The sequence below is a fragment of the Zootoca vivipara genome, chromosome 11 (assembly GCF_963506605.1).
Source record: "Zootoca vivipara chromosome 11, rZooViv1.1, whole genome shotgun sequence".
Classification (NCBI taxonomy): domain Eukaryota; kingdom Metazoa; phylum Chordata; class Lepidosauria; order Squamata; family Lacertidae; genus Zootoca; species Zootoca vivipara.
The window spans coordinates 47,955,358-47,968,126 of NC_083286.1; the positions used below are offsets into that span (position 1 = coordinate 47,955,358).

At 45.1% G+C, this 12,769-nt stretch overlaps 1 protein-coding gene across 1 annotated transcript in view; it reads left to right on the forward strand.

The window, feature by feature from the left end:
- Positions 1-9,602: 9,602 nt before the first annotated feature.
- Positions 9,603-12,769, forward strand: part of ADAMTS12 (ADAM metallopeptidase with thrombospondin type 1 motif 12) — a 118,509-nt gene continuing 115,342 nt past the window's right edge. Inside the window, exons 1-2 of the mRNA XM_035100561.2 lie at positions 9,603-9,868; positions 12,034-12,395. Coding sequence (XP_034956452.2) covers positions 9,742-9,868; positions 12,034-12,395 — 489 coding nt within the window. The 5' untranslated portion in view covers positions 9,603-9,741. The remainder of the gene's footprint in view (positions 9,869-12,033; positions 12,396-12,769) is intronic.

A 12,769-nucleotide genomic window follows, 5' to 3' on the forward strand; every position in this document is an offset into this window, starting at 1 on the left:
AAAATAGATGCTCTGGGCTTCCTATTTCCCCACACTTCTGGATGATACTTTGATTATAACCAGGGATGGGGAAAGTGCTGCCCCTTGAGGTGGTGTTGGAGTCTAGCACCCACCACCCTGATTTTTGGGCAGGCTAGCTAGGGCTGATGGGAGTTGGAGTCCAACAATGTCTGAAAGACCAAAGATTCCTCACCCCTGGTTTCTTTCTTTCTTTAATTTCTATACCGCTTTATATTTTTAAGAAAAATCTCAAAGCAGTTTACAGCATATTAAATCAATGAAACATAAATAAAACAATCTGAAGAAAGTCAAATATAGAGTATACAGTCAAAGCAACATAACAGAAAACTAAAATATTATCTTAAAGATTTCAAAATAAAGCATTGCAAAGTTCAAATCCTAATAAGTGGATGTTGTTGTCTCAAATCATTCTTCCTATGTGATGGTTGGCCCCTGCTGGTCATGATTCCTGGACAACTTGTCCCACCCCATCCAAGCGAAATCTCAAGTCCTAAATCTGACTGCACTCCAGCGAAACCTAAAAAGGACCAAAGGAGACTTGATGTCCTGTATCTTGGAGGAAATTTCATCAGACGTTGCTTGTGTTCCGAGGGTGAGAAAAGCTGGACCTGTTGCATTCCCTCCCCGCATCTAATTAAACAATGAAAGATTTAACAACCCCCTTGTATCTCGTTTCCACATGATCTGACCACTTACATTGTTAGTTTTAGGCAGTAGGGCCAGTAGGCTAATCCAATCCAAAAGACAGCAGGAAGCTCAAACTTCTACAAACTAGGGAATAGGAAATGGGAAGAAATACAAGCAAATAAGCAAATGGGGAATCAGGGAGTAACTTCAGAGTTATTCAAATGGCTGAAGGCTCATGAAGCCACTGCCTTGCTGAAGCTGAGCAGGTCTGGGTCTGGTCAATGCCTGGATGGGTGGCTGCCTAGGCACACACTACCTATGGCCCCAAATAGAGAAATCATATATAAAAAGCTAGAATCAAAAATAAATATAACTAGCAGCCTTGTACCCCATGTTTCTCAGGATTGTTTAACCCCCACCCACCAATAAAACCCAGTGCAATTTTGAAATCGGCGGTTAAAATCAGTGCTGTTTCTAAGGAGCTTCTGCGCATTTAATAGTTGTGTACTACAGGGGAATGAAAGATGCAATAATTAAAGATGCAGGAGTCCCCTGTCCTCTTTGGCACATGACTCAAAAATATCAATTATGACTTAATCAAATATAACCTCTTGTCTTTAAGAAATTCTTTAAAATAATACATGTCAGAAATGGAAGGTTTGGGGTTCTGATGTATTTTCTTTACCAAGGTAAGCCCAAAACAGGTAAGGATGTGCATGTGGGTATTTTTTTTAAAATGTTTCATTCTCCAAGAAAGAAATCAATTATATGGAAAGCACAATGATTCAGCACTCCCCCTCCCCCAAAGTATTTATGCAGACAACATCTGCTTCAGCTACTATGATAATAACCATAATAAACAGCTTTCTTCATTAAAAGGAAGCTTGAAAAAGAAATGAGAAACAGCAGGAATCCTTCAGGGTGAACAGAATGAAAAACTATCATTTTCAATACACATTTGTCAGAAACGTTTTGAAAAATTAATTGGGGTGAGTGGAGTGGAGAAGAAGAGGGGGAATGGAATTTGATTCTCTGGGACATCTTATTCAAGTCAATAGACCACAACATTCAGCAAATGCAAAACGGAGAATTTGAGAGCTGTTTCAGAGCATAATGATGAAATCTTGGCTCCAGTTTTCAAGGCTGCTAACCTAAACATGCTAACCGGGAAGTAAGCTTACAGGTAGGTAGCCGTGTTGGTATGCCATCAAATGCCAACAGTGCCCTTCAGATCTCTATATTGGACAAACAGGCCAAACCCTGCGCCAAAGGATAAATGGACATAAATCTGACATCAGGAACCACAAGACAGAGAAACCAGTAGGAGAACACTTCAGTCTCCCAGGACATTCTATACAAGATCTCAAAGTAGCTGTCTTATTACAAAAGAATTTCAGAAATAGACTGGAAAGAGAAGTTGCTGAATTGCAACTTATTACCAAACTTAAAACCATGGAGAGACCTGTTCTGAATAGAGACATTGGATTCTTATCTCATTATACATGATCAAGCTATTTTTAGCCATCTCGCCCCTTGCTTTTTGCAGTAAGACCAATTGCAGTCGTTAACAATTGTCAACAGGCTTACCACACCTACCAGCCAATCACCCAGTCCCACCACCCTTCTGAGTAATACCCCTCCCCACCCTCTCACTACATATAAGGGTCTGGTGACGTCTGTTTCAGTGTATCTGAAGAAGTGTGCATGCACACGAAAGCTCATACCAATGACAAACTTAGTTGGTCTCTAAGGCATAGCTGCCAAGTTTTCCCTTTTCTCATGAGGAAGCCTATTCAGCATAAGGGAATTTCCCTTAAAAAAAGGGATAACTTGGCAGCTATGCTCTAAGGTGCTACTGGAAGGAATTTTTTTGTTTTTTTTGTTTCGAGGAGTAAGGGTAACTGAACACAATGGGATTTACTTCTCAGTAAACATGTATAGGTACAAACCTCAAAACAATTGTGCAAAAGGGGAAATGACTCCAGCCTACAAAAAATTAAGGGTGTGGGAGCCCCGTCTCCTTTTCAACTGGCCAGCCTATTCAGAGTGGCTCTGTCATTCGCAGAATTTCACTTGCACCAGCAGTGATCCTGCATCAGCAATGCACTGCTGGGCTGGGTATAAATGTAGGCTTGCAACTCTTCCTTGTCCCTTTGCATTCTGGCTACACCTAGAGATGAGGCAGCTTTGAGTTCTCCAGCCCAGTTTTTCCTCATCTGTATGGAATACCTGAAGTCCTGCTTTTTACATCAGTCAGGGAAAAGAGGCAGATGACCCCTGAGACCAAGGAAGAGATGAGTGGTAGAAGCAATAACTCCGTAGTGTTATCCTGCTGCATCGGCCAGGTTAGTTCTATTGGGGGGGGAGAGGTGCCAGAACTCACCACGAACACCTCCCTTGTTATCTCATAATGACAAAATGCTCAGAAATTCCTCTGCAGCTTGTATTTCTGCTTTCACAACCCAATCAAAATCCTACCATGGATTAATTCGTAGGCTTTTGGGGCGTCCCCCCCCCACAAAACCCACTGGCTCTGTGCACACACTCCCATTAACTGCACCCAGTGTGCTCCTACTGCAAGCAGTAGCGTAGGAAGATAGGGGCGGTGGGGGCGCTGCGCCCCAAGGGTGCCATCACAGCTGCCCACCCCGCTCCCAAAACACGCGCCCCGCCCCAAAACATGCACCATGTCCCTGGGGGCAGCGCCCCCCCACAAACTGCAAGTTTGTGAAGCCATGTGCACCCACCACTAGGCATAACCTACATCTATCCTGTAGGGTTGTGTGTTGTTGTTGTTGTTGTTGTTTTGTTTCGGAGAAATACTGCATATTTCATAAATACTGCATTTTGATGTGTTCCTCCCCCAATCCACCTTCGATCTGATTTTATGATGTAAATCATATGTGTGAGGGACAGGGGATATCGCGAAGTCCCTCCCCTCCTGAGTTCCAGCCCATCCCCGAGCGCAGGGGAAAGCAGGGAGAGTTCCGACGCAAGTGGGGAAGCAGGAAGTGGGGTCCGAGGCTCAGGCAGGGTAGAGGAGCCATCGTCCCAGGTGGGACAGGAAGGGGAAAGCAAGGGGGGCAGACCTATCCCCCCAACTCCGGAATTGCGCAGAAAACGTAGGGGGAAGAGGCTGGGTCTCCCCAAGTTGTTATGTTGGAGAAAAACGCGCCAAATGCCATTCGGAGGTTCTGGCTCAAGCGGATAAGATGTGTCTCTGTAAATAGTACTGCCTTTAGCACTGTAAATACGCAGCACCAATAAAAAGATAAAATGCAGAGCTGTGTGGAGTCGTTACTCTGAAGTAGCCCACCCAGGCCACTGTGACAATATGTATTATTATTTATTAAATTTATATACCACCCTTCAACCCAAGATCTCAGGACAGCTCAGAGGGTAATTCTAGACATCCATGCCTACTCGCTGCCTGTGACCAGGCAGTGGGTGACATGGAAGCACATCTAACAGTACTACTCATGTGTGCAATGATGTGCACGTGTGATTTGAAACCAAGGTGGAAGGTGGGATGACCTTGATGCATTTCAAGCCCATAATATGTACACAGCCTGGTTTAGACCAGACCTTTTGCCTAACAAAAGAGATTGTGACCACCTTTGCCAGAGCCATTGCCTCAACATTTATCTGGCTCCATTAACCATCTTGTTCAGCCTTGCAGTAATATACAAGTGGTACCTTGGCTCTCGAACTTGTTTCTCCATTTGACTCCCAAAACCATTTGAAAACCAAGACGCTGCTTCCAGTTGGTTGCCGGAGCTTCCTGCACTCAATCGGAAACCACGTCAGACATTTGGCTTCTGAAAAACATTCGCAAACCGGAACACTTACTTCTGGGTTTGCGGTGTTCGGGAGCCAATTTGTTCGACAACTAAGCCGTTTGAGAACCAAGGTACCACTGTATATTTAAAGTTCATTGGCGCTGGATTATTTCTTTTCCATTGCCCACCATGGAAAAAAGGCAATTATTTTAGCAGGACTCAAAATACTGAATCCTGCCATTTGCAAGGGGGAGACATAATGGACCTTAAAAGGCTGCAGAGCATTAAATGCATCTCAAATTCTTATTGTCAGACCTCTTTCTACACTATTAAAGTAACAGAAGGAGCAGTCATATGGGGAACATATTTTGCTGAAATATCTGGGTTACTGCAAGCAGATTCAGGAAAAATCTGCCCAGCAGGGATCTGTAGCAGAGGGTGGAGCGAAGGAAGATTAGTGAAGTCATTGTGGAATCTACTAAGTTTGGCTTAAGGAGTTCAAGGCTGCTGTAGATTAGTTAACAACAGTGGTGTAATTATGCAATTTAAGACTCTGGAGTTAATGATCTTACAGAGACCCCTCTCCTTAGATGGTAATGTGAATTTCTTCACTTACTTAAGAATGCAATAACATCTGGAGCATTGCTCTAACAGAACGCTTCACATACCACCAGCGACTAATCAAAGGCATCTCCAAAAAAGGATACCTTTTTGACATGATTTTGTCTCCTTTCCCCCTCTTTTGGGGGATGCGGGTGGCGCTGTGGTCTAAACCACAGAGCCTAGGGCTTGCCGATCAGAAGGTCGGTGGTTCGAATCCCCGCAATGACTGTTGCTCAGTCCCAGCTCCTGCCAACCTAGCAGGAGCAAAGTGCAAGTAGATAAATAGGTACTGCTACAGCGGGAAGGTAAACGGTGTTTCCTTGTGCTGCTCTGGTTCGCCAGAAGTGGCTTAGTCATGCTGGCCATATGACCCAGAAGCTGTATGCCAGCTCCCTCAGCCAGTAAAGTGAGATGAGCGCCACAACCCCAGAGTCATCTGTGACTGGACCTAATGGTCAGGGGTCCCTTTACCTTTACCTTTTACCCCCTCTTCTACTGAGGAAGAACAGGATGTTTTAATGCCATCATAATCAGAGAGGTGTCTGTGGAGGGGATACAGTATATTAACTGAAAATGTCTAGTAAACCCAGATTGGTAGCTGGATTCCTAATTGGGGGTACTTGGCCAGCCAACATGACAGTGATGAGGGATTGAGGACTGGAGTGATCATTCTGTGGTATTATGGCAGTGGACAAAACTGTATTGTGACTTTTGGATGAATGAATGAATGAATGAATGAATGAATGAATGGTGCAATAAGCCACCATGGTGCATGGGGGTGGGTGGGTGGGCAGGGATAGTCCAAAAGAGAGAGGGTATGAGATTGCAGGGGGAAGTGTGGGAAGGCAGTGCTTTAGAAGTGAATGTCAAATTGACAATGGAGAATTAATGGAGTTGCAGGAAACAGTATGGGCGAGCCCTTGATAGCTGGAGATCCTTTTGGAAGTGGGTCTCTTTCTCTTCTTTGTCCGTCTCCCCAGACTGAAAGTGAGCTGTGTGATGGCGGAAGAAAAAGAAAGAGACTGCAAAGGATACCGGCAGCCTTGGAACTGGGATGGAAACAGAAAGAGATCTGACTTGCTTTCTGGGAAGATTCAAAAATATGGCTTGGGTGTTCCTGCTTCCCCCTGCCCCACCCTCCCAAATCTGATGGAGAACAAGATCCATGGGAGTGTAAATGCTATGAACCTTCCAGTCTGCACAGATGCACAACCTTGACATTGACATCACAGTTTGCTTCAGCACAAGCCTCCTACAGCCGATACAGGGTGGTATCATGTTAAATGCATGCCCATTTGCAGATTCTCTAAGAAGACTGGATTTGTTCATATTCCAGCCAGCTTGGAATAGAAGTCGTGCAATTTTGCTCACCGTCTCCTTCCCCAAGACTTCTCCCTGGTTCTGGCTAGAAAGATCAGATAGCAGGTGGTGAGAGAGATTTTCTCATGAGTGGAAAGGGCAAAGGTGTCGTATTCCTTTGCTTCCCTTTTAGCTTCATCATGGCACACATTCCAAAGCAGGATGTCAAGGTATTAGGAGCTGGAACTGCCCCATTCCTTTGTCCTTGACTCTCCCCCCGCCCCACCATCTTTTCCGTGTCCACCTCTTCAGCTGACACCACAAGTGCTCTGGAGGCTCACAGGTCCTTGTCAGGCTACTCTTGTAAATCTTGTATTGTTGTTGTCACAAATTCGTATATATCTGTGTGTCTAGGGATTCTCACAAGTACTGTACATAGAAACCTCCACATTTATTTTTTGGTGGCTCCATTTTGCATCCCAATGGACAGGTATTCACCTACCACTCAGGTTCACTATTAGAGGGAATGCAAGACCTCGCAGTGATCACTTCGTGGACATGAAATACACAATGAAAGAAAGCGCTCCTTGGCATGTGGCTCCCGCAGAGGATTTTGTTTTACACCCCCTCTTTCAGCCAGCTGGAGCCAGAGCTGTAGCTTGGCACATACCAGGCAAAAGCTTCTATAGCTTCTGATGAGGATTTTGAGATTATTCCTTAGAAGGCATGAATATCCCTCAGCAATGTTCAAGCTGGTTAAATTCTGCATTTCTCTCAATCTTGCCGCTTCATTACTTGCCCCAAACCTCTTCTATTTAGAGAATGAGGCTGCGCTGCTATGCCTGCTTATCTGGAAGCAAGAGTGCCAACCTGAATAAAATACCCCATCTTTCCATATACAGTGAAACTCTCTCTGGGTACCTCCCCCACTCCCATCACTGCACTGTGTGGGGGGTGGGGAGAGGCACCTCTTGACTTTCCTCCCAGCATGCAGATCTCCCAACAGTTAGGAATTAAACCTGTGCAGCTTTCCCTATATCACCAGATCTCTGTGCTGCAAAAAGTTGTGCCTGTTGCAAGACAGGCAGAAATCCAACTAGCGAAAGAGCCTCGGCGCTTTCTTTTTTACAGCTGTATGACAGGCCAGCATCCAGCAGGTGCAGCTTTTCCTGGCATGGAGATGTCCAGATTTTGAAAGAAAGGCTGAACAAAAGGGGGAGCTTTTTTGCTCCAGTGCTGAAGGTAACTGGCAAGCGAGTGTGATGGGTGTGCCTCCTGGCTGGTATACAGAGGATCAAGAGTGGAAGAATTAATGGTATCGCAGGGTTGGTAAAGGTAAAGGGACCCCTGACCATTAGGTCCTGTTGTGACCGACTCTGGGGTTGCGGCGCTCATCTCGCTTTATTGGCCGAGGGAGCCAGTGTATGTGGCTCCAGGGCATGTGGCCAGCATGACAAAGCTGCTTTTGGCGAACCAGAGCAGCACACGGAAACGGTGTTTACCTTCCCGCTGTAGTGGTACCTACGATATTTATCTACTTGCACTTTGACATGCTTTTGAACTGCTAGGTTGGCAGGAGCTGCGACCAAGCAACGGGAGCTCAGCCTATCGCAGGGATTTGAACCGCCGACCTTCTGATCGGCAAGCCCTAGGCTCTGTGGTTTAACCCACAGCGCCACCCACAGGGCTGGTAGGAAACCACTAAGAGAGAAGTAGAAAGCAGCAGTTCGGAAGAATCTAGCCAAGAGCTGCTTCATTGTCAGTTTTCACTTTTAAAGTAGTCTCCAGCAGCTTGCTAATGAGAGTAGGTCAATAACATGAGGTAAAATGATCATCTTAGCACTTGAGAAATTTCCCTTTCTCAACCCCGACATCTTGCTTTTAATACCATTTGTCAGAGTGTTTTGCTTAAGCCATTAAATAGTTATTAGAGAAATTGGGGACTGATAATAAGCTTCTGGCAAGATGTTCTTATCATCTGCAGCGCCTTTTACTTCTCCTGAGTTGGGAGGCTCCAGGGGTAGTTTTGAGTAGGGTCTGGTCTCTTGGAAGGAATGGCAGATTTGGAGTGCTTTTGGTAATAAACATGTTCCATATCATTCGAAACCTGCACTGTCTCCCATGCCCTTTCACTCTGCCCTTTTCAAACTATCCATTCACCATGAAAATATATATGAAGGATGAAGTGTTATGTCAGCTTTTGGGGAGGCTGTGTTCATAGAAATTAATTTAATAACAAAAAAGGAACTGATACCATTCCCCTCGCTAACATTACTGGGGATATGAACAACACATTGGATAAAGGATTGGCTCAATGTTTATTTTTAGGAGCCAGGATGGTTAATGTAAGAAAGTGCAAATATTCAGGGGGTTAAATAAGAATTCATTGTACAGTACAGTCAAGTCTGGTCCATTGCTATTGCTGAAAATCTTACTGAAAATTTATGGTTTAGTAAAAGGCAAACAAAGAAGGATTTGTTTTCAATCATGTGGCAGAAAAAATATTTTATATATAAATGATGTCCTCTATTACATCTCATGGCAGCAGACCTTGTCCCTGGGTTGAGGGCCACAAGGCATGATCTGGAAGCACAATACCAGCTGTGGTTCTTTCATTGTGAGAAAACTGCACTCTGCACATGCTCAAAGGCATTTTCTCTTATGTAGAATCATTGTGTTCCACTGAGTCTTGGCATTGTCTAAATCCTGGCTAAGATTCTAGGTACCACAGAATCCACAGAATAGTGGATCACGTTGCTCGGTTCTGAATTGTTCTGGAGCCAGAACATGCCGTTATATTACAAATGGTATTTTTCACTTGGACACTGAAACCTGCACCTCCCTCGCTCGTGCTATTTGTGCAAATGCCTTTCTATTTTCCAGCCCACATTAAAACATTTTGGGCAATGCAGAAAGCACCCGGTGGCTGAAATCCTATGCCCACTTTCCCAGGAGTAAGATTTGCGCCACTCTGTGGCACTTCCTTCTGGGTACATATGCTTAGTGTTTCGTGGGGAAGAGGAACCTGCCTGTCTCATTCTCTTCGGATTCCTCCAAACCCAAGTAACTCAGGAGATAGCCAGCAGATAGATCCACAAGCAGAGAAGGTTTTCTTATGCCTCCCAATTCCACTACATGCTCATCTCTGTGCAAAAGCGGGATTCCCTAGAAACCGCTTCCTCACTCAACCACCACCCTCCTTCCCCCTCTCTCCAGAAACCAGACACCAAGACTCCTAAGCACTCCCCTTTTCAGGAAAAGCCTCTCTGCCTTTTCTCTCCGAGAGAATTTCCTTTTCTCTCCCCACTCTCTTTGTGCAGTGCATTAGTTTCTACAGCCCTTGGCCATGCAACTTGACCGTTTTCTTTCAACTAGGCATTGAAAGAGGCGCTCAGTTTCCTGCAAATAAAACATGCCATGTATTCAGAGAAACTGGCTCGCAAATGTTTCCTTCTGGGTCCACTTCCTTAATATCCAGGCGTTGTGCTATGGTAGGAATCCTCCACCGGGCAGATTTGTCTTTCCAGACAAGAGGCAAGGTCAGTCGATTCTCTTGTTTTTAATTAAAGCGGCTCTTGTTGCATTTAGCATTTGACAACGTGGCATCTCCCCCCCACCCCTCCACATTCCTAATCTTGTAGGGCCTCGCCTGAAAGCAAACCTTTTGTACGAATAAGCTTTAGCCTCTTCAGCATTTGCAGATCTTCATGACTTTACGTTTTTTTTTTAAAAAAAAACAACAAACACCAAAAACTTTAATGCCGTTTTGTAAACCGTTCCCAGCTTCCCAGGCGCACTCTGGACATGCTGTGAGCGGCTGTTCACAGCACCCCAAAGAACAAGGCTGGCAAACTAAAACCAGCGACGAGCAATGACAACATTTCTTGCAAACAGACAGCTTGCAACGCTTCACCCCTTGCCCGAGCAGTTACAAAACGGGTGGCAGGCGAGTGTGCATTATTTGTAGTGAGATGGGCTATTGCCTCCCTCCAGCAGTAACTGAGGGTGGCTGGTTTTGAAAACTCCTTTAACCAACCGGCTATTGCTGCCCTGTTAATGTCCACAGTTCAAAGAATCATAGAATTGTAGAGTTGGAAGGGGACCCCATGGGTCATCTAGTCCAACCTCCAGCGATGCAGGAATTTTCTGTTCAAGGTGGGGCTCTCAAACAAATATCAAGTATCTTAATTCTGCCTGTACCATCACTCCTCTTCCTATTACTCAGAAGAAAGACAGAAATGTAATGTCAGTCACTTGGGCATTTTCTTCTTAGTAGCGACTCACAAGAACACAGCATGTGACTGGGGAGGGAGGATTCATATGGAAGGACCCTCACCCTGCAAGGAAAAAAATACCTGAGTTATTGTGTATCAAACAAATTTGTGTTGCCTTCTGCTTATTGTTCTTAACCCATTTTCTTCTGCTGGAATGTGTGGAGTTATGCATTGAACTTTATTTCTGACATTTTCACAGGCACTGTTTATGCCAGGGGTGCCCAGACTTTTTTCAAAGAGGGCCAGATTTGATGAAGTGTACATGCATGAGAGCCGACCAAAGTTGTTGAGCGTTTTTTGTTTTTTTTTAGGATTAGCCCCCCAAAACTGACTTTGGACATGCTTGGCTTATGCAGTTCCAAACTGTCAGGCACTGGGCAGAGGAGAAATGGTGGAAACCGCCTCCCCAGCCTGACACTTCCAGAGAAGAAGACAGTTCAGAATTACAACAGGGGTTTGAGGGAGGTCACAGCTCAAAGGCAGATGAGGGGAAATGCTGCAAAATAATGGGAGAGGAGGAAGAAGAAGCACCAGAGGGGTGAGGTGACAGCTGCCAGACACAGCGTCTTTAGAGAGCATTCCAGCCCCCTCCTCTCCAAGAACCCAGCGAGCATTGAAAGTAAGAGAGCAAAGAGCTTAGAGGCAGAAGGTACTTCTCAGCACCTGTACTGATGACACATGAAGGGAGAGAGGGAGGGCGTGGAGACTCACTCGGGGCAGCGCCATTATTCCAAGAGGCTGCATGTCCAAGCCTCTCTCTGTGCATATTGAATAAAAAGCAGCTGTTAAGGACTTTTCCTTGTCTTATTCGTCCCTGGCGACATGCCATAGGGGGGGGGGGAATTGGATCCTCTGCTGCCTGACACAAACCCATATTTGGGAACCACAGGGGCTAGAAACTTGATTTTTTAAAAGGAAGCAAGCTGAGATCCTCTCAAGTTGCTGAATTCTGCCAGTTCTCCAAGTCGTAGATATCTTTCCACCGGTGCAAAATTGTGAAAGTCACGCAACATACCATGTGCAACTTAAAGCCAAAGCTGATGTGATGGGGGGGGGATCTATTCCAGGAATGTGGAAAGCGTAGCCCTCCAGATATTGTTGCATCCTTCCTACCTCCCATCAGCCCCACCAGCATAGCCAGCAGTCAAGAATGGAGGGAGCTGCACTCCAGTAACCTCTAGGTGACCACAGCTTCCCTATCCCTGCTATTTTTCTCCTCCTCTCATGAAACTAGAACTCATCGGCATCCAGTGACACTGAATGCTGGAAAACTCAGGACAGATAAAAGAAAGTCCTTCCTCACTTAGCACATAGTTAAACTATGGAACTCACTGCCATAGGAAGCAGCGATGGCCACCAACTTGGATGGCTTTAAAAGAGGGTTGGACAGAGGTGAAAAGCTAATTTTTTCTGCTCCTTTTCTTCCCTAGATAATTTTATCAAAACGTTGCAAGACTACCAAGTGGTAAGCCCAGCAAAAGTCGATGCGGCCGGGCAGTTTCTGTCTTACAATTTGCACCACCATGCTTCTGCAGTCAGAAGGAAAAGAGACACCAGGAGAAAGGACAGTCAAGTGTATTATAAGATTAAGCACAAAGACAAGGACCTGTTCTTTAACTTAACCCTCCGTCAAGGATTACTGTCCAATAATTATATTCTGGAAAGGCGATCTGGCAACTATTCCCGCGCAAAGATGGTTCAGCGTTTGGAAACTTCGTGCCACCTGACTGGGACAGTCTTGCAGCAAGGTTTCACCACTGGGAAGGCAGCAATCAGCACTTGCAATGAACTAGTAAGTGACAGATTTACCATGAAATATTTATTGCTGTTGGTAATTTCAGGCATTCACAAAGCAAAAGGTTCCGGTCCAAATTCAAGAGTTATTTTTCAGGGTGTGGAAGGCAAGATCAACATTCAGATCTCTTTGCGGGTTAATTGTTTTAATTCATATGACAAAGCTGGCTAAGAATATGGATTAAAGACCTCTGTGGCTTGAGCTGCCCATGAACTGAAATGACTAATTTACCCTGAAGGAAGTTCACAACTCTCCCTACATGCCATGACAGAAGCCGTGCAAGGCTTGAGCAACTGCATAGTAAATGATGTTTGCATAACAGTTGCATGGTACATGATAAACAATTACGTATTTGATGGTGAGAATTAAGA